The sequence below is a fragment of the Corapipo altera genome, unplaced genomic scaffold, assembly GCF_003945725.1.
Source record: "Corapipo altera isolate COAL_440 unplaced genomic scaffold, ASM394572v1 22b, whole genome shotgun sequence".
In the NCBI taxonomy this organism is placed as follows: Eukaryota; Metazoa; Chordata; class Aves; order Passeriformes; family Pipridae; genus Corapipo; species Corapipo altera.
This window is the reverse complement of record NW_020884876.1, coordinates 25,491,378-25,512,529: the sequence shown is the minus strand read 5'-3', so window position 1 is coordinate 25,512,529 and position 21,152 is coordinate 25,491,378. Positions and strand designations below refer to the sequence as shown.

Here is a 21,152-nt window from a genome sequence, read left to right as displayed (position 1 = left end):
GGGAATAGCAAGGGAAGCTCTGCAAGCAACAGTGGTTTCCTTGCATCTACCACAGCTGTAAACATGGGAGCTGCAAAAAACAGGACTAGTAGAGGAGAACAGAATGCCCAAGGAGAAGATCTGCAGAGACTAGACACCTTCTACACTGCAAGAATAAGCTTTATTCTGTCTTCATCTAATGCTCTTCTATCTTCACACAACAAGCTGCATGCACATGGCATTTCAGAAAGCTCTGCACACAGGCTAGCACAGAGTCAGGACCTTCTCAATGAAGCACATGAAGGTTTAAAGCAGAAGTGTATGCTGTTTTACCTATTTTCCATTGTTTCTAAATGAAGGAGTAAGAAATGCTGCCCCCTGTGCCTGCACACGGCCTGGCTACAGTCACCAAGTCAGAAACCACCATCATGGCCACTGCTGGTGGTGGCACCCACAAAACAGAATCAAGAACATCTGTACAGAGGCAGCTGCCTTGGTAATGCTCATACATCACATCTCAGTACCACGTGTCAAAAAGCACAGGTTTATAAAGATGCACCTGACTTAGGTTTCTGTGTTCTTAGGTTACTGGAGGAAACTCTTTTTAGTAATGATGGCAGAGTTAACTAAAAGGATTGCGCACTGAGCACAAAAAATGAGATGTCAAATGTGACAAGAAGAAACAGAGTACATGCTAATTACTTTTAAAACAGATATTGACGGGGAAAAAAGACTTATCTTAAAAGCACCAATACACATATCCTGCAAGTTTATTCACTTGTACAGTCATATCTGCAGAAGATATGCTATTTTCATGTAGTATCTGTAAATCTAATAATATCCTTAAGAAAAATAATCCAAAAGGTAAAAGCAAAGATGTACAACAATAAATATTAGATACTACTTACAGTTCTAGGCATATCCTGTAGTTAAGTAGGTAATTTAAGGAGGTATAAATTAAAATCACAGAAATGTTAAGGTGGGAAGGTCATATAGCACAATCTGCTAGCTTCAAAGCTGAAATTGGCTGCTGCCATTGGCTACTTTGCTGTTGAAATCAAATTCTGCAATATGATTTTTTTAGATTTTGTATATTAATCCCAGTCCTTCCAGATTAATAATAGTATTTAACCTGTCGTAGCTGGTAATTTTTGCAGATGTTGGAAAACAAGAATTTATTCCACTCCAAAAGTGCAGGTTTGGTTGCTATGAAAAGGACCAGTGAAATGAGGCCCATTAATGTCAATAAATCATACACTTAGTAATTAAAGTGAACACCACAAATGTTGGGGGAAAAAAAAAAGCACATTTAGGATGGGACAGAATTAAGGCTTCGAGTACAACCTCCCTTACATAGTCACTATGCTACAAATTCTCTTCTATGCAGTGGGAACAGAATGAACCATACTCATGCAGTGAGCAATTCAAGTTGTGTTCCTTTCACTTGTGCGAAATGTGCTCTGGTTACAAAACGTATACAAACCTTACTCTGCAGACAGCATGATCACCTGCTCATATACTTTCAACACAGCTCAGTATAGCAATATCTCACAAAGATGTGTGAATTACTGTCTTCAAAACACAGGTGAGTTAATGGTCCCTTTTATGACTCAGAGCCAAGCAAGACAACATTGCCATCAAAAACTTTACCTACATTTGTTTTTCTGACACATTTAGAAACCCAAAGAATACAGAATTTTATAGATAATTCTACAACATACAGAGGTATATACGTATATTCATCCACAGAGAAAATTACCCATGCACTGAAGTCAAAGGGGGACATGCTTGGCTTGCAATTAAGAATGTTCAGTACTTAAGAACAGCAGATTCTAGATCTAAAAGGGAGGGCTCATAAAAACATGCAGGTAATTAGTTAGTCATCATGCAAAGAAAAGGTAGTGTTTATCACCTGACCAAAATCATTCTGTATAGTAATGAATCCCTATAATAAACCTAAATAAAACTACCCAGGTAATTATAAATCTGACATTCCCAACTGTACTTTGGAGTATGACTTCAGTAAATATTACCATCAGGGAGGTTCAGAGATATACTTCCTTAGCCTTCTAGAAAAAACAAGCCAATTAAAAATGAGCCAATTTCTCCATGTGTCATTGTACTGTTATGAACATAATATAGGACTGGAAATTCCAAGGCTGCCATATAGGCATCTTTCTTCTGAACACTAAACATCTGTAGTCTAGTGGTAGAGTAACGTCATTAAACACACAAGCTTAAAACAAAGGCCACATGTCTCCAAGTGAAGAGGTTCCTGTCCTCTTGCCATCCCCTTGCCGTCTGCCTTTTCCCTGGAGGGGTTAAGATTGGAATGGACATTCCCCATGGTGCTGCAGGCAACTGGAAATCATCCTGGTAGCCCAGGGTGCCCAACTTGCTTCTTCCACACACTGGAAACCCAGACAACCTCACAACCCTTGTGCCAGCCCTCACTGCTGCCAGTCATGAGACAGGTCTGTACTGGAAAATGCGTCTACCATAGCTGTCACTCTGCAGTCAGGCCCACCCCACCATGTGCCCCTTTATCTTCTAGACCAGATGCCTTGCCCAGCTAGTCCCAATACCATGTCGGCCTCTTGCTCATCTTTCTATTTTGCCTGCCCAGCCACCCTCTGTCAACCTCTGACTCAGCCTCCTGGCCATTTCCTTTTCTCCCAAGCCCTGCACCTCAAGTAAGTCTCAACCAACTCCATATCATCTCATGAGCAGCCCATGTCACTACTTTTCATACCTACTTTTAGCCTTCCCTACAACACGCTCACCTTTTTTGACTCCATCTTTCCCAACTTACATTCACAAGTCAAGATAAAGTTGCCTCAACTCTGCCCAGATGCAAGAAGAGTCCTGACAGCAGAGCACTTGGGAGTATCTTCTTAGTTCATGCTCTGTTCAGATTCCTACCCAGTGAACAGCAGCCCTGCATAACAACTGCAGGAATAGCTGACAGTTCATCTTGGCTGTAAGCCAGAAGTGTAGTGAACTATGCATGCATGTACATATGTAGCAAATTATGAGAATTTGAGCTAAGGTCACCAGTGAGTTCATCAGAAATACTTCAAAAAGCTTATAACCTTGCCAAATTTGGAAATAAAATGTATTAATTCAAAAGGACAATCATGTTGATGCTTCCAGCTAACCACAGATACAGAGTAAGTTTTACACATAAACACAAAATAATTTACTGTGCATTCCACATTAAAGCTCTTTGCATGCCTTGCCCCCACTTATCAATTGCTTGCTCAAATACAGGCTTTCTATGTAGCCACTTCGTTTCACGACTTTAATTATAAACAGAACTCTCAATATTATTTCTGAGGACAATCATATCATCCCTTAAACAAAAGTGAAATTTCAAATGGATGGACAGCTGCACAAGGCTTTAAGAAAAAACATTTCATGTTTTTTAACATTTATCAAGTATATCACTGTGCTAATCCACTGTGCTCTTACTTCAACAGTTACACTCTTCTATCTCTCTTCTTGCTGATCAGTGTCTCAGAGATATGTTTCTAAAAGGTGAATGCATCTCCCACAAAGGATTCTGTATTAGTAGGATTTTAGTGATTTATGACTGTCACTATTCAGCAAGACTGCTTTTCTTGTATAAAATCTAAAATTTATTTTCTTCTCTATCAGTGGTTTTGTTCTTCCAAATGTTTGAAAAAAAGCTTTCCTCTACTCCAGTTATTTTCTTGACTGCTTGCATACCTGGCACTTCCACCACATCATCAGTCAGTTGATATTCTCTTTATCCAGTCACCTGCTGTCATACTACTCATACAAAGAAAACTGTGAGGCCCACAACAACATGTCTCACAAGCTTTCTCAACCTCCCCCTCACAGTTTAATTTTTTCCTTCTTTTGATGATCACTTTCGTAACTACAGCTTTCATGTTTGTTCATACAGAAGATTAGCACTTCTCAGCTACCCTGCCAACAAGCATTAGGAGCCCAGCTTTCCTATGCTAGTTTAAAAGAGAGTAGCTACCAGCCACCCTGAAGAATACTGCAGTATCACAATCACTGCATGAGAATAATTTCAAAAGCAGGAACAAAGCAAGATGTGGGCTCAACTGAAAAAAGAATCAAAGACTTAAATTATACCAGTGTTATACAATGGGGTAAACTTCAGGAGATTAATCTCCAAAATATAATTCAGAACAATTCCAACACCTTCAAATGCATTTAAGAAAATATCTTAAAGAGAAAAATTAAAAAGAGAGAGAGAGAACACTAAACATGGGGTTGTAGAAATCAGCTGGGACACAACACACCAGAGCCATCCTCCTACAGATTACATCTCTCAGTGGATTAAAAAAAAATAAAAATCACTCTCAAAAAAAAAAAAAAAGAGAAAATCTATAGGTAGAATTTTCTGTGTCTCTGCCAATCAGTTATGGAAAATGGTATTGCATCTCTTCCATTTATTCTGAAGTGTCAAAGAAAGCGTCTGTAGAACTTTATTCTCAGCCAACTAAGTGGACCCTTTTATTCATTCTATTTCCTTTATTCATCCATGAGCTGCAATACGATTGACACCTCTTCCATCAGAACTGTAAGGCAGTATGACAGCCTAATTATTCCATAAAAGATGATACACATTACCTCTTCGGGTCAAGCTACAATCCCCTAGTTGGATGTCATTTTTAAAATTACAAGCCTTAATAACTTGAGTATCATTCTAGTTCAGCCACTACACTCCTAAGTTTCAGAGAATGCTTCCTGAAAATGAAGGTTTTGTTATTTCTATGTGGTTTTTGGTGACTGCTATCAGTATTACTAATAAAGACTGGTAACCCTTCTTCTGCAGCAGACAACCCTATTTCTTGTACTTTTGACACTGTTCTTCAGAAACAAAAGTGATAAAAGGACCTGCCTTCTTATACCAAGTTTTATACTTTGGGTTCATAGTTTAAAATGGCTGGAATTAGATAGCTTTTGCCCCCCAGCTAACTTTCTATGCCACAGATCAATTACTTGCCAAAAATGCATTCATATCCGATAGCAAAAACAGAACATGGGAGGAAGCACATTAGAGCAAGCAAATGCATTCATATATTGAGAATGCAGGCAGAGGCAGGAGACAATTAGAGAAGGAAATTCAAATATAAGGCATTTCCTGAGGATTAATGAGTGGGTGGTAGTGTTTCATAGTCAAGGGCAGGATGGGTTCTGCAACCGGCACAATTCATTAATCCCCCAGGCAACACAAACTGGGATTCTGCTACTTTTTTTTCTGCCCTTGTTATTTTCCTTAACATATATTTAAATTTCCTCTTACTCTGACACCATCTTTCATAGAATCACAGAATGGTTTGGGTTGGAAGGGACCTTAAATACCATCTTAGTTCAAACCTCTCTGCCATGGGCAGGGACACGTCCCACTGGACCATGTTGCTCAAAGCCCTATCCAACCTGGCCTTGAAGACTCCCAGGGATGGGGCAATCTGCAGCTTCTCTGAGCAACCTGTGCCATGCCTTAATATCCTCACAGTAAAATCTCTTCATAACATGTAATCTAGACCCATTCTCTATCAGTTTGAGACCGTTCCCCCTTGTCCTATCACTACATGCCCATGTGAAAAGTCCCTCTCCAGCTTTCCTGTAGGTCCCCTTCAGGTACTGAAAAGTATAAGGTCTCCCCAGAGCCTTTTCTTCTCAAGGTTGAACAGCTCCAACTCTCTCAGCCTCCTCTGCAGAGGAGAGGTGGTTCAGTACTCTTGAGCATCTTTGTGGCCTCCTCTGGACTCGATCCAACTGGTCCATGTGCTTCTTATGTTGGAGGCCCCAGATCTGGATGCAGAACTCCAAGTGGGGTCTCATAAGAGCAGAGCAGAGGGCCAGAATCGCCTCCCTCAACCTGCTGGTCACACTGCTTGTGACACATCCCAGGACGTGGTTGGCTTTCTGGGCTTCAAGTGTACATTGAGAAGACATGCTGAACTTCTCATCCACCAACACCCTCAACTCCTCAATATCATGCCTGCTCTGTATCCATTCTCTGTTCAGTTTTTATTTGTGCATGGGATTGCCCCCAAGCCACATACAAGATCTTACACTTGGCCTTGCTGAACTTCATGAGGTTCTGAGCTCAATGCTATCTGTATGTCTAAACAGTGCTACTACGGTAAATAACATCTATAAAATTACTGAATTAGTACCTGGAGCAAAAGGCTAGATAACTTTTCAAGTTTCAGAAAGTAGTTCTTTTCCTAAAGACTAAAAATGTTCTCTGCCTTAGAAACAGAAAGGGTTGAGCAGATGTGATCCCTTCCTCTAAATTACAAGCTGCCTGATGGCCTCCATTATCCTAGTGGTAGCAGACAAAGAGTGAATCAAGTATTGGAGAGAACAAATGATTTTCAAGCTGCCTTTCAGCACCTTAGGAAGCCACATACACCAAGGCATTACTTAACACGTCCCTGCCAGCAACCATACCCCTCCATCATCATAACTCCATACTAACCTGTGACAGGTGCATCTATGTCCAGCAAATTTTTTTCCTGGCGGAGAATTGAAGCTCCCTCTGTTATAATTCTCAAAGCAACACTCTCTTCCAGTCTCCCTTCTTTCATAAGGTGTGCCTTTAAGATATCCACACGAGGTTTTCCATCATTATCAAACACTTCTTTAGCTGTGAGCCGATGACTTGGAGGAAACGGGACAGCTAAGTGGAAAAAAGACAAAAATATGTGGTCACTTTTTACAGCAAAGTTTCTATTACTGACAATGACACATTTCAAAACATCTGCTGCAAAACAACATTAACACAGATTTTCTACTGCCTCTTAAAAAGTGTGGTTGAAATTGTACATAGATTACCAGAGATACTATTAAAACACATGGATTCTGCAGCACATATTATTCACGCATGCAAGAACAACTGATTCACACTTATAAAAACTTGAGAGGAGTATTTAGGCCATATTTACAGGTAGATATATTCAAACAAGCATCCCAAAAGGCATGGGAATATCAGGGAAACGAGGGAACAGAGTTTAAACTGCTCTAGTAGCGCTAGAGAGCACTGATAGAAGACTTCCTTCCATTAACAGCATAAAATGCACAAAAAACTGCAACATTTAATATCTGTGCATGGACATCCCTAGATACGCTCTAATGAAAATTCTAAAATCCAAGACAGACCTCTCTCTAATGACTTTGGGTAGGGTGATGGAAGATGTTTTCCCTGTGTAAGTTACACAATATACATTTGAAGCCCATCAAAGCGCGCCTGAGTGCCAAACAGACCACTCCAGCAAAAGCAGGGCAGAGGATGTATCACACTGAAGTCTGAAATAAACAGATAAATAGGAAGGCTGTCCTAGCAACACGGCAGCGAATAGCGAGCTGTGTACTGCCGTCACGTAAGGTCTGAGGCATATGGCAAACTTTTAGGTTCCTGCTCTCCAGCTGGAGCGAGAAGGCTTGGAGGTGATGCTGTCAGCCACCAGGATGAGGCTGGAGCATTATCCCAGCTTAACCCCCTTTCCCTTGCAGTCAGTCGGAGTGGCATTAGGCAGTGCCTGCCTCACCAGCCATAAGGTATTTATCCTGATCCCAGCCACAGCTGCAAGAGGGTCAGGTTGTTCGGAAGCTCCAAGTAGGGGAAGGAGGTGGCCACAGGGCTGGTCTCAGCTGGCCATATCTGCAGTACAACCCCATCCCTGCCACAGGGCCTTGTCTTCTGTGGAGTGTTCTACTGGCAGCTTTGCCACATTGTGAGACATGAAACCGTAATGCAGCAGATCAATGTATCTGTTAGCTTCAATTTTCTTCTAATTTCACAATCAGTGTACTTCAAAAACAGCCCATAAATCACACTCATTATTTAGAGTTCAAGCCACACACTCTTCACTTACGCTACCAGAAATAACAGAGCAGAATATAAAAAAACATTCGCTTCGTGCAGTTAATTCTTACTGATATTTTTAACATAAACAGCTTCAGAAAATGCCCCCAATTTTTTGCTTTTTTCTGGCTCAATCTTTTTTTTTCTTTTTCCTGCCCCAGCTCCAGCAGTCAATTCACTGAAATAGTCTCCTGGGGACTAACGAATGTGGATCTCTGCAATATACTGAAACCTGACTGCTCTCAGACTTAAACACGGGACAAAAAGGGGAAAAGGTAAAAATTCATGACATCCCTGACAGGACTGGGATTCTCCTGAAGAAATGACACTTCAATCAATAATGAAGTTATAATACAGCTCTCAGTTCTGGAAAGCCCAGTAGCAGATCTATGATGATCTTTCTCCTAGACTGCTTTAAATTAGCCTATGTTTTGAATGGTACTACCAGAGCAGGTAGATTGTGAAAGGAAAAACCTTATCGCCCTTTTCACAGCTACTGCAGTTGAGCCTATTCCACGATGCTCACAAAATCAAGTTTATATGCTTTGTCGATCTTTGATGTAGTATCTGCAGCAGACCCTCAAAAGCAAGACAGCCATATCATAGAATGGTCCAGGGTAGAAGGGACCTTAAAGATAATCTAGTTCCAAACCAAACTAGGGCCACATCCCACTGGATCATGTTGCTCAAAGCTCCATCCAACCTGGCCTTGAACACTCCCACGGCTTCTCTGGGCAACCTGTGCCAGGGCCTCACCACCCTCACTGTAAGGCACTTCTTCATAACACCTAATTTAAACCTACTCTCTTTCAATTTAAAGGCATTTCCCCTTGTCCTGTCACTACACATACCAGTAAAAAAAACTTTCTCTTCAACTTTCCTGTAAACCCCTTTTAGTTGCTGGAAGGTTGCAATTTGTCCTCCATGGAGTCTTCTCTTCTCCAGGCTAAACAGCACCAACTCTCTCAGTTTGCCTACAAAGGAGGGGTATTCAAGCCCTCTGACCATCTTCATGACCCTCCTCCAGACTGTCTCCAACAGGTCCATGTTGTTCTTATGTTGGGAGGCCCAGATCTGGATGCAGCACTCCAGGTGGGGTCACACCAGAGCAGAGTAGAGGAGCAGAATCACCTCCCTCAACCTGCTGGCCACACTGCTTTTGATGCAGGCTAGGATACAATTGGCTTTCTGGGTTGCCAAGTGCACAGTGCTGAGACATGTTGAGCTTTTTGCTCACCAAAACCCTCAATTCCTTCTCGTCACGGTTGCTCTCAATCCATTTCTCCACCCAGCCTGTATTTGTGCTTTGGATTGCCCCAGCTTTTCAAGGTTTGGTTAAGGTCCCTTACACTTGGCTTTGTTGAACTTCTTGAAGGTTGCACAGGCCCATCTCTCAAGCCTGTAAGGTCCCTCTGGATGCCATCCCTTCCCTCCACTATGTGCCCCCCTTGACATGGTTTGCTGCCATCAGCAATCTTGATGAGCACGCCCTCAATCCCATTGTCCATGTCACCAAAGATGTTAAACAGCACCCATCCCAACACTGATCCCTGAGCAATGTCCACCTGGACATTAAGCTGTAGATCACAACTCTTTGAGTGTGACCATCCAGCCAATTCCTTATCCACTGAGTGGTCTACCCATCCAATCCATGTTTCTCCAATTTAGAGACAAAGATGTGAGGCAGGATGGTGCCAAATGCTTTGCACAAGTCCATGTAGATGACATCAGTCACCTTTCGCTTACCCACCAACACTGTAATCCTGTCATAGAAGTCCACCAAATTTGTCAGGCGCTATTTGCCCTTAGTGAAGTCATGCTGGCTGTCACCATTCGCCTCCTTATTTTCCACATGTTTTAGCATAGATTCCAGGAGGATCTTCTCCATGACCTTGCTGGGCACTGACATGAGACTGACTGACCCCACAGTTCCCTGGGTCTTCCTTTTTTCCCTTTTTAATGAGGGTTATGCTTACCCTTTTCCAGTCAGTGGGAACTTTACTAGACTACCACGACTTCTCAAATATCACGGATAGTGGTTTAGCCACTTCCTCCACCAGTTCCCTCATGACCCACAGATGCATCTTATCAGGTCCCATGAACTTGTGCACCTTCAGGTTCCTTGAACAGTCTTGAACCTAAACTTCCCCTACAGTGGATAGCAGCTCTTAATTCTCCTAGTTCCAGCCTTTGCCTTCTGCAATTTGGGCAGTGTGGTTGGAGCCAGAAGTTGTTGAATACCTCAGTCTTCTGCACGTATCAGGTAACCAGGTCTCCTGTTTCCTTCAAGAGAGGGACCACGTTTTCCCTGGTGTTCCTTTTATCACTGATGCACCTATAGAAGCATTTCTTATTTCCCTTGACATCCCTTGCCATTTAATTCCATCAGGGCTTTAGTTTTCCTAACCTGATCCTTGGCTGCTTGGACAATCTCTATGTACTCCTCCCAGGCTACCAGACTGCTTCCATCCTCTGTAGGCTTCCTTTTTGAGTTTGTCCAGGAGCAAATTGTTCATCCAGGCAGGCATCCTGGTATTTTTGCCTGACTTCGTCTTTGTTGAGATGTATCACTTCCCAGTTTGAAGGAGTTGATCCCTGAATATCAATCAGCTTCCTTGGGCCCCTCTTCCCTCCAGGGTTTTATCCCATGGACTCTACCAAGATCCCTAAAGAGGCCAAACTCTGCTCTTCCAAAGTCAAGAGTACTGAACTTGCAGTGCACCCTCCCTGCTGCCATAAGGATCCCAAACTCCACCATTTCATGGTCACTGCAGCCCAGGTTGTCCTTGAGCTTCACAGTTCCCACTAGCACCTCCTTTTTGGCAAGAGCAAGGTCCAGGAACCTCCTGGATTGTTTATGGTCTGCTGTGTTGTCCCTCCAACAGGTCTCAGGGTGGTTGAAGATCCCCATGAGGCCCAGGGCTTGTGAACATAAGGTTGCTCCTACCTGTCTACAGACAGCCTCATCCGCTCAGTCTTCCTGGTCAGATGGCCTGTAGCAGATTCCCATTATAATGGCATCTCTCCCCGCCCTCTCATTTGACTCCTCATCCACCCCCACGCAGATATAAGAGTTATAAAGAATTCTTTATGCAACACAGAAAAAGAACAATAATTTCAGAAAAAAAAGGAAGGTGAATGAGAACTCAGCAGTTCTCCAAGACTCTATCTTCCTTTTATAAAAACAAAAACCAGGAAGGCTAGCTAGTGCTAATGATCACGCACTGGAGGAAGGACGAGAGTGAAAAATTGGTACTTATCTGCAATCACTGTGGCTGGAAGAAGCACGTACCATTATCTTGCATTCCTCAGCAAGACAACCACCGTTCCTCCCAAAGGTATCATAATGTAAAAACCTATGCAAAGTACTATTACTTCAAGTTAACTACCATATATGCCTGTATGCTGAAAGGAGATTTTTACATTTACAAACACAGAGCAAAACAGAGAAACAATCAAGCAAACAAAAGCTATGACATAGAACCTGCTGATTCAGAAAAAAATATGGCATACACTGCAGCACTGTAACAGTTCTGCAGGCAGTTCTGACAAAGATGTACCAGTGGCTAATTGAAGAAAAAAAGATACTGTTCCAATAGCAGATGATTCATGATTAATCAGCAAAAACATGAGTGACTGAAGAAACTGCATCTTCCACTATGAGAATATTAATTTTGAATGCACACATACACAGAACTTCCACAGAAGGAACAACATAAGAAATGGTCATGTTCATGTAGAAGTCAGTTAAACATCATTCTTTACTGGTCATAGCCAAAAATGCCTGAATCAAACAAAATCCTTTTATAAATAAAACAAATATTTAATTTCCATTGCTTTATATATAGCAATGTTACCATCTGAATACACAAGTATCCATCTGTTTCTCCATAGCTGCTTTCTTTTACTGTTTTTTGAAACCTATGCTATTAGTGCTTGCAATAAATAACTCCCTCTCCCAGTGGTTTTACTGTTAACAGGAACAAACCCGAGAGTCTCATCACACACCAACTGTGCATGCAGCACACACAAGGATGAAGAGCATGGAGCTGGGAGAGGAGGCCTCCAGGGAGAGAGGCAGGAAGAAAGAAGGACTGGGGAGCTGAACTGCCAGCATAGAGCATCTCACCACAGCACAGGCTCAGGGGATGTTTTTGTAAAAAGAGTTGGGAATTTGTACCAAGCATTCCCATAAAAATGGGAGGGGCAATAAAATCTGCATGTATATACCATATGTATTTTTAGAAGTTTAGTGACAAATTTCACTACAAGACCATCACACAAGAGTCATGCACCCTTAATTGTACTCCGCAAAACTTAAAATCTGACTGGTTTCCACCTCATTTCTTTATATTGGCATAAAAACCCAGACAAATAATTATTAACCATGCAAAATACTATCCTGGTGGTTTGCTAATAAAATGTGGACCACAGCCAAAGGCAAAGAAACAAAGCTTTTAACCCTTTACCTCAGCCTGTCAGTAGCCTCCTCCTGAGATCTGAAAGCACAAAAATATACTCTTTAACCACTTACTAGTGGGGGGCTTTTTGGTTTTGGTTGGGTTGTTTCAGTTTTTTTCACTTTTACTTTCAGGTCTCTTGAGCATGTTCCAGCAAATGGAGGAAAAGATCAACCTGCTATTTTACTGTTCTTGCAAGCTCCTGCAAAACCCATCTTACCATTAACACAGCCACTGCAAAGGTCAGACACATCATTACTGTTTCTCTCAAATATTAAGCAGCCTCTCTGGAACAAATAAATAAATCATAAAGAGCTGTGCTTAATTAGAGTGGACCATGTGTGCACCCATAAATAAAACACTAGCATGTGGTAAAGCAAGCACTATTTTGTTTATATATTATTTATTTTAAAATGAAGCTATACATTAAATTAATACTCTCAGAGGAAGCTGCTCATAAGAAAAACTCTCTTTCATCAATATTCAAGTTCCCTGCAAATTATCTCCCTCTGTAATGTTTATCCTGTAATTTTATATAACTTCTGTTGTATGTCTGTATGTAACTATGTTTATAGCACACCATACCTTTATGAAAAACAAATGCTTTCTTCTTCATTTGGTGGGAAAACACACCAATAACTGCCAACACCTCAATAACCCAATGCATTGCATTTGTCTGATGGCAACTTCCAATTCTCCATTTTGAGAAACACTTGTAACATAGCAGTGTCTAGAGCACAAGTTATTAAACAGGTCAACACTTATTCTAGATGTGCAAAAAAAAAAGTCACTCCTCAGCTTTGCTTTCTTTGCATCTATTTTTTCATAACCTTCAGACTTGGTATCCATAAAAATTTCCAGAAATTATAATAAAAATCATCTCAGAAACTCCAACAAATCTGTATTTTTGAGAGATCAGAATATTTTTAATAGTTAACTAACACTTTTTGCAGGTCGACTTTGAAAATCTATCCCCATTTGATAATGCAGTTGAACGCACAGCATAACCTTGAGCATTCCTGCTGAACAATAACAACATCCATACTGGAGTTTTTACTATTTAATTAGAGTTCTGCATTTCTGTACCATGCTGGGTCTGGCTACGTAACAATATATAAAGAAGCAGCCAAAGATCAACTTTTCACCTACAGACAACAGTTTAACACTACCTAATTCCTGTACAGTTGCCTACGAAATTCTGGCTTACACGGTTTCTGTGAACCAAAAGGGAAGGAACGATGAATTTTTTTTTCAAGAACACTACTTACTTCAAGTGACAGACAAGAACAAGAGGATGAGTCATTGCCATCCACAGCTGCTAAGGGGAACAGAGTGAAACCCCTCAGGCAGTGCAGGGCTCACCAAAGTGGTGGGAAAGGGAAAGGGCACTGCCAAAGATGCTCAGCCAAGCAGGACATGGAGTTCTCGTGACAAACATCCCCCCTTCACAGATTTCCTCAGCCATCACATGGATGATGCTTTCATCTCCATGCACAAGTTCTTTAGAGGCAGACACCATTCAAACAGACTGAATCACTGGGATCTCTCTTTTTAACTTACACATTATGCCCTCAGCAGGTATTTTTAGAGTAGCATACAGAAGGTTGAGTTTCAATATGAAATTTTCTTCTACAGCATTTGTAACATGCGCAAGTTCTTACTAGTTTCTTTTCTACTTGAATTTTAGACAAGAAAATATGTCTCTATCTGGTCAAAAAAATCCCCCTAACTATTTATATGACAGCATAAGAGTCAAATCAAAATCTCAGTGGAGCCAAAAGTGGAACACGTGTTCTGATGTTTTCTAACAAAACCTATCAGGTTTCATTTTACATTAGCTACTGTCATTAGAGTAGGCACTGGAATTGGCAACCCTCTTCTAAAAGATCAAGCTTTCACCTGCTATTTTAAGACATGACGTATTTGAGGACTGTTTTCACTAGATCTGCTCAGCAGATGGTAAAAGTGTTGGAAATTAGAATCTGGAAAATAAATCTACAATATAAAATAAGAAGAAGTTATAAGGATTCCTACAGAAATTCAGCATGAATTCTTCCCCATTGCCAACAAGTTCTTGCAGTGCAATCAGAAGTGCTCACAGCCCTATTTCTTTAAAGACATGGTTAAATCAACTTCACTCGTGAGCAAGGGACTTTGCTTCACAGAAAGCTGGGGTTTTCACTGGGCAAGCTAGTCAATACTGCATAAAGAAAGAGTCCGTCAAAAAGAATGCTGCATGAAGAGTAAATCAAACTGGGAGCAGACAAGAGGGTCATTCCTCAACAAAGCCCACACATACCAAATTTAGAGAGAACACAGGATGGAGTTCTTTAGACAAATAACTCAGCTGACAACGTGGAAAACAGGCCGCTTCAGAAGAGGCAGTAGCACCTGTGGCCCAGAAATAACAGAAGGTACTACAGGTTGGCAAGGAAACTGCTTCGCACAAGACTGCGATGAGCCTTGCTAGCATTATTTTTTGATGTACGAAAAGTTCAAAAAAAAAAAGTAACAAAAGGCACGTCATCAAATACCCCAGCTCTGATGACTACTTTTAATATCTTCTGACACTTCAGCCATAACTGGACAACATAACAGAATTGTTCAGAGAAGCTCGTCTAACTTTGGACAGAAACTATGCTAGGAAGGTGTTTGTAAAAGGAAGGGTTGTGTCAACCATGTAGTGGTCCCAACATATTGCCATTGTTCCCACACAGTAAGGCACTTGCTGTGGCCGTGTAATCAGTAGGCTTCACCCCTTCACTCCAGTGCAAAGTTCCACTTCAAGCCAACCCATTCCAGGACACTGCAAGCAGTCCTCACACAGCATAATTCTGTGACATCTAAGGGAAGCAAATTCTTTAGATAAAATACCTCTGCAGGATTTGAGCCTCAAACTTGCAAGGAAAAGATGAAGTCACCCTGATACGCCTTGTTACTTCCCCGAAGAAGGTTGCCTCCGACCAGCAGTGAAGCTGGGACTGCACAATTTGCCAGGAGCTATTTTGTGACCTCTCAACCATATAGATATGTTTTTGACAGGATGATCTCATCTAAACTACCTCTGCCATTTTAATGAACATATAGGAATTCTTTTTGCAAACAGATGAGTGGCATAACAGAGAGGAAGGGAAATGAAAGTCACCATTAACTTGCAACTACAGAACTGGGATGAAATCCTGTCATTTCTGTCTAATTACCAAGCTGAGGTGTTATGGGTCGACCCTGACTGGATGCTAGGCGTCTGTTCTCAGAGGATGAAAAGCTACAGCAGTACAACTTCCCACCACTTCAGGAATTGTTATGGTCTTCTATGACAATACCAGCCTTCTCCAGAATACATAGTACCTATATAGCAACACTTTTCTTCAACTCTTTAAAAGGGCATAACTGATTTTCTCATAAACTCAGGTCAAATTATACTTGAAAAGAAAAAATGTAAGCAGCTATGTCACCCTGACTCACCTTAAAAAAAATTTCCATTAAAAACAACACCCACTACTATAGGATTTGATTTTCTTTATATTCACCCCAGGAAAGTGGTAATAGGAAAGTCCTAAAGAAGAATTTACACAAAGGAGTTCTTCAAAGGCATCAGAGCAGTGACACATTATTCTTACTCTGGGCTCAAATGAAGAGTAGTAAATAAAACCACAAAGGCCTGTATAAACACACAGGATTCCCTTGATGGTTTGTCTTTCAACTGATGAATTGATTGACGTGTACTCCATCTCAACCGCACTAAATGCTTTCATAATAAATTGAAGCATTGATACGAGTAACACAGATAAATGTGTATTCCTGTAACAAGCCACACCTAACTCTAATTTTCAATCATTAACAAACAATTAGCAATAAAAACGTTTTTCAGTTTCCCAAAAAAAGTCTGAAAAAAATGACAAAAACTCTTCCAGAACATCATTTACACTCAACAAACACATCAGAAAGCATACGAACCCTGAGAACCTAGGAACAGGTACAGGTTGGAAAGAGGAAGGGAAGGAGGTACACTTTAAAAGAACTGCATTAAAGAAAGCCTCATAATTCAAACAAATAGGTCTGCTTGAAATATCATATTGTAGGGTATGTGGTTATTTATTGGTAGCATTCCCAGAGTTTATTCCAACTACTGGAATAAACAAACAAATCCTACCAGTCTTATAGAGCACAAAACAACACATATCCCTATAAAATATTACAAAAATGTATCTTTTCCCAATGTTCAAGATCATATGCAAGTATCTTTGACATTTATGATCCACTCTAGTCCACAGTTCATGGATAAAAAACCAACTACAAAATAAAACAGAAAGGAAAAATTCAGTTTAACAGGAAACATTCCCAGTTAGGACCAACACATACAGTAAAAACTGGAAAATGTGATCGTAGCTTCCTGGCCTCATCAGAAAAGTTTGTTTTTCTACTTTGTGTGTTACACCCAAGTTTTTCCATAGGCCTCCAACTGAATACTGTTGAGCTTTGCTTTTATTAGCTTTTGGAACAGAGAACAATAATTATCCAGAGTTTAAATTCCTTTATAGGAACAATTCATTTGGAGAAAACAAAGCCAGGGAAAAAGAACCCTCTAACAACGGAAAATACCAAAGGTCTTCCAAGACTTAGATAAGGAATTACGCGCACTTCTCCATCCCCCAAAATACTTGAGTGATAGATAGTTTCTTTTCTATGGTAAAGTTTCATTCTTGTTCCTAATTGAAGAAATTAGGAAATGATTGCATGTGAAATTATTTCAATCTACTGAGAAAAGAACTCAAATAAATTGATTGCGGGACCTGAAAAACCTTCAGGTATTAAGCCAGATTTATGGTATCATTTTCTTCTGACTTTCTGGTCAGTCAGTTGACACTACCAAATTTCAGTCTTTTATATGGCAAAGGTAGTGAAAAAGGCACTGCAGACAATTCCTCACCTAGAAACTGAATTTCCTCTCTGATCTTCTGAGCATAATGGGGTACCCTTACCAAGTTTGGTCAGAAATCAGCTCAGCTTTCAGGCCTACCTCAGAGTTTCCAGTGACATACAAGAGGGCAGAAAAGCAAACATCCTTTCCTTTCCAAAGCTGTTCCACCAGGGCAAGGTTTAAACAAAACCAAGATGTAGCTTCCAAAAACTGACCAATTGTGCAAAGTCTGCCACTAGTCACAAAAATTTGTTAAAACAAGTTATAGAATCATAGAATGGTTTGGGTTGGAAAGGACCTTAAAGACCATCTAGTACCAACCTCCCTGCCATGTGCAGGGACACGTTCCACTGTACTGGGTTGCTCAAATCCCGTGCAATCTGGCCTTGAACACTTAGTCCTAGAAGGAGAGATGAGGAAGTAAAAGTAAAGCAGCCTTTATTTGCAGATATTCTGTTTCCTAACACTGCTTAAATGCCACATTACAGAAATTGCTCTGCCTAAATGTCAGTCTGCAGAAGTTGCTTCCTGGAACACCACCAGCATACCTCTTGCTGGAACAAGAAAGCTCACTGGGCAGAGAAGATGGAAATTCCTGCTACGATTACAAAGTAATCCTTTAAAAAATATATATCTTAAATTTCAAATTTAGGCAATCTGGCATCTAGCAATTGATACCTTTCCCAAAGAGCCTGCAGCCCACAGGGCAAAGACAAGGGGGAAGGGATGCTAACAGAGCCCAGTACTTTACTGCCTGTGTCTTCCAGGTTCTAAGCTGCTGAATGTTGACCGAAGGACTTGAAAGGAGCATCTTTAAATCACATAAGTTTCATTTTATTCAAAATTTTTTTAAAAGCAAACCTTGGGGAAAACAAACAAAAAACTCAAACACCTTACTGAAGTCAATAAATATCAGGATGCAAAGAACATTTAAAACATTAATGTCTTAACTAAATCAAAAAATCATGCTTATCTATAAATGTTAACCTGGTTTATTATTTTGCTGATCATGAGACATGCAGTAAGTAGCAGATCTACACCAGTATTTTATATACTTCAGTTGGACAAGTATAAAGAGTACAGCCTTACAAATACAAGTATGTATAAGGACTAAGTGTAGAGGAGCCAAATTAACCTTAAAAAGAAGTTGGAAACAGCAGTTGATGGGTGAGGGGTTTTGTTTGGATTTTTTTTTTTTTAATCCCAAAGAGTTTTGCTTGTTTTAGTAACATTTTTGCCTTTGACAGAAATTTTAAATCAGCATAATTCTGCACAAGTGAATCTATACTGACTCGTACTAGTTTATTCTGTATGAGGAACTGGCCAAGTTCTACACATACTAGAGTGAAAAACATAATTTCAGAATTCCACTAAAACTGAATTCTGCTTATTCAGACATAATAAACAGGAAACACGGGATAGGCATAAAAAATGCACTCGATTATATAATAAACTAATTTGTGCTAGGTTACACCTATTACTGATTCAGTAACAGACCTTTCTTATTCAGGGGTCAGGTCACACAGCTGGAAAAACAGCAATATAAAAAGGTACCAGTCTTTTTTTTTTCCTATGCAGTTTAACACCTAGATACCACCAATCTTCACAGCATGGTTTGGCTTTGCCTACATTAGGATTTAGGGACATACACTTCATGTTACACAGAGGCATACTTTAAACAAACAAAAATCCCATAAAGTCTTCACTAAACACCCGAAGACAATTGAAATGACTGGCCTCACCTGGAACTGAACTGTATTCAGCACAAGCTCAGTACAATTTCTTTCATCTTGCCCGATACTGGAAATACCACTTGCCAGTTCAAACTAATCTCCCAGGTCAAACTAGAACATTTAAGAGGGAAATTCAGCCCTTTATTTACAGAAAGGACCTGAGCAGAAGGCAAAGTAAGCCCTCCACAGGCCCTGTAGGCGATGGTGCCTTTCTCTGCTGATGAGAAGAACTGAAACTCTTCCAGGACATTGTTCAGAATAGTTTCATACGGAACTTGTTCTTCTTCCAACACGCTCAAAGAACTAATTTTCTTGTGGTGTTATTAGAGTTCACACAGATCAATACTAAAGATTATGGACCACATTCACCACTGTACTATGCTGCTGTAATGCCGTTAAACCAATGTGTTTCTAATCCAGCATTAATAGATCACGCTGAGCTTTGAAACTGGGTTCAGTCTGCTCTTCATGTTTAAATAAAATTTATCAAACCAAACCCAGTGACACTGGTATTAATCTCAATTAATGTGGTTGTGAATCAGCCCTTGTATTTTTGTTTGGATTTCATGGGTTGCCTCTACCAGCCCTTATACCACAGAGCATCCACATGGAAATTTTGCCCTGGACTCAACTCCAAAGCGTATTTATTTCCACCAACTAACCTGGACTTCTGTAAAAAGCTGTTTTTATTTTAAAAGTAACACATGCAGGATTTGTAAGAAAAAAAAAAAATTTTTAAAAGCCACGTTTTTCTTGACTGGACCAGTATGTACTTTAATAGGCCCTTTATTTTTTTAACTGTTGTTCTAGGTTTTTTTCTGGGTATACGTGGCAGCAATAGAGTTTCAAAGCCCTCAGTAGAGCCTTCTGGTCCTGTATTTAAAAGGATATTTAACCAAATCCTCCCTTTACTTATTAGAGATGCTTTTATGTTTTTCATAAACCATATCTTCCCTCAAATTTCAACTGCTGCTTAAAAAATGTGTTAGATAAAAATAAATCTGTCTAAACTTACCATTTTGCTCATACTCTCTGAAACATCCTGTTCTTAAGCAGAACACTGGAGTTTAAAAAACAGCTTAATGAGGCAGCAAAAGAATCAAAAGACACCTGTGCTTTATTCCAGATCTGTTGTATGCAAGAAATTTAATCTTCACTTGCCAATGACTAAACATAGAGAGACCTCAGCACTGGGGTACTCAGTTCTGTCAGGCACTATTGTGTGTTGGTCATAGTGATGTGTCATGCCTGTGTCATGCCTGTGTTAAGACCAGCACAGCACAAAAGGACTCCCAGCGCACTTTCCAGTTTTCAGAGAGACACCAAAAAGACAGGGCTCTCTCATTTGCTAAGTGAGGTGCAGTCAGGCACTTATGGTCACAGCTCTCAAATCTCTTAGTGAAGAACAGGCCACTATTGTTTCAAACCAAGATCAAAAGAGATTTCAATCAGCCAGAATTCACCTCACCCAGTGAAGTGCTGTTGCTGAGAGGTCTTAGCTGAATACCATCTTCTCTTCTCTTGATGCACATCTTGGCTACAGAGCTGTCCAAACTGAGGTTTAGAGGTCCTCTCCCCCATCCTGACCAAGCCCAAAACACTTTTCCCAAGATGACTCAAAAGCCCTGGATCGGACAGGAGGAGGGGAAATGTGATGCTGCAACCTAGGCAGATGCAGGCACCAGGGAAACTAAACTCATGCCTTCTGCTCCGAAAGCCTCTTCCACATTTGACATTCAGTAGTCCCTGGACATAAAAAATGGCCTCATCTGTGTCAGGGTGAGGAATTTTGATGGCAGCGTTCCACTCCTGCATGACTAACTTATCTCTGGTCCCAAGGAGCCTGAATTTTTTTCTTTTTTATGCTAAACAGTCAAGTTTTCAAGACAACCTGAGGAAACTGTCTTTTCCTCCAGGAAGAAGTAATAGAGTATAAGCGTGCATTTCCAGAAGGTAAGAAATTTTACTCCTCCTTGAACTCAAAAGTTTTAATTAGCCTAAGATGAAGGAATGGCTACAAGATTAATGGGGGAGAAGAACAGGGGGACAACTGTGCCAATTATTGCTGCTGCATGGCAGGATTGCAATGGGCATACATTTACAGAAGTTGGTCTAAATAATGAATGTATGGACAAAAAAAAAAAAAGAAGATTTTTTTTTTTTTTTTCACATAAGAAACCATAAAA

The 21,152-nt window shown here is 40.5% G+C and overlaps 1 protein-coding gene across 3 annotated transcripts in view; it reads right to left on the bottom strand.

Moving 5' to 3' along the window:
- PPP3CA (protein phosphatase 3 catalytic subunit alpha) overlaps positions 1-21,152 on the bottom strand; it is a 185,457-nt gene that overhangs the window by 99,741 nt on the left and 64,564 nt on the right. For all 3 annotated transcript variants that reach the window (XM_027635845.1, XM_027635846.1, XM_027635847.1), the window contains exon 2: positions 6,467-6,667. In XM_027635845.1, coding sequence (XP_027491646.1) covers positions 6,467-6,667 — 201 coding nt within the window. The remainder of the gene's footprint in view (positions 1-6,466; positions 6,668-21,152) is intronic.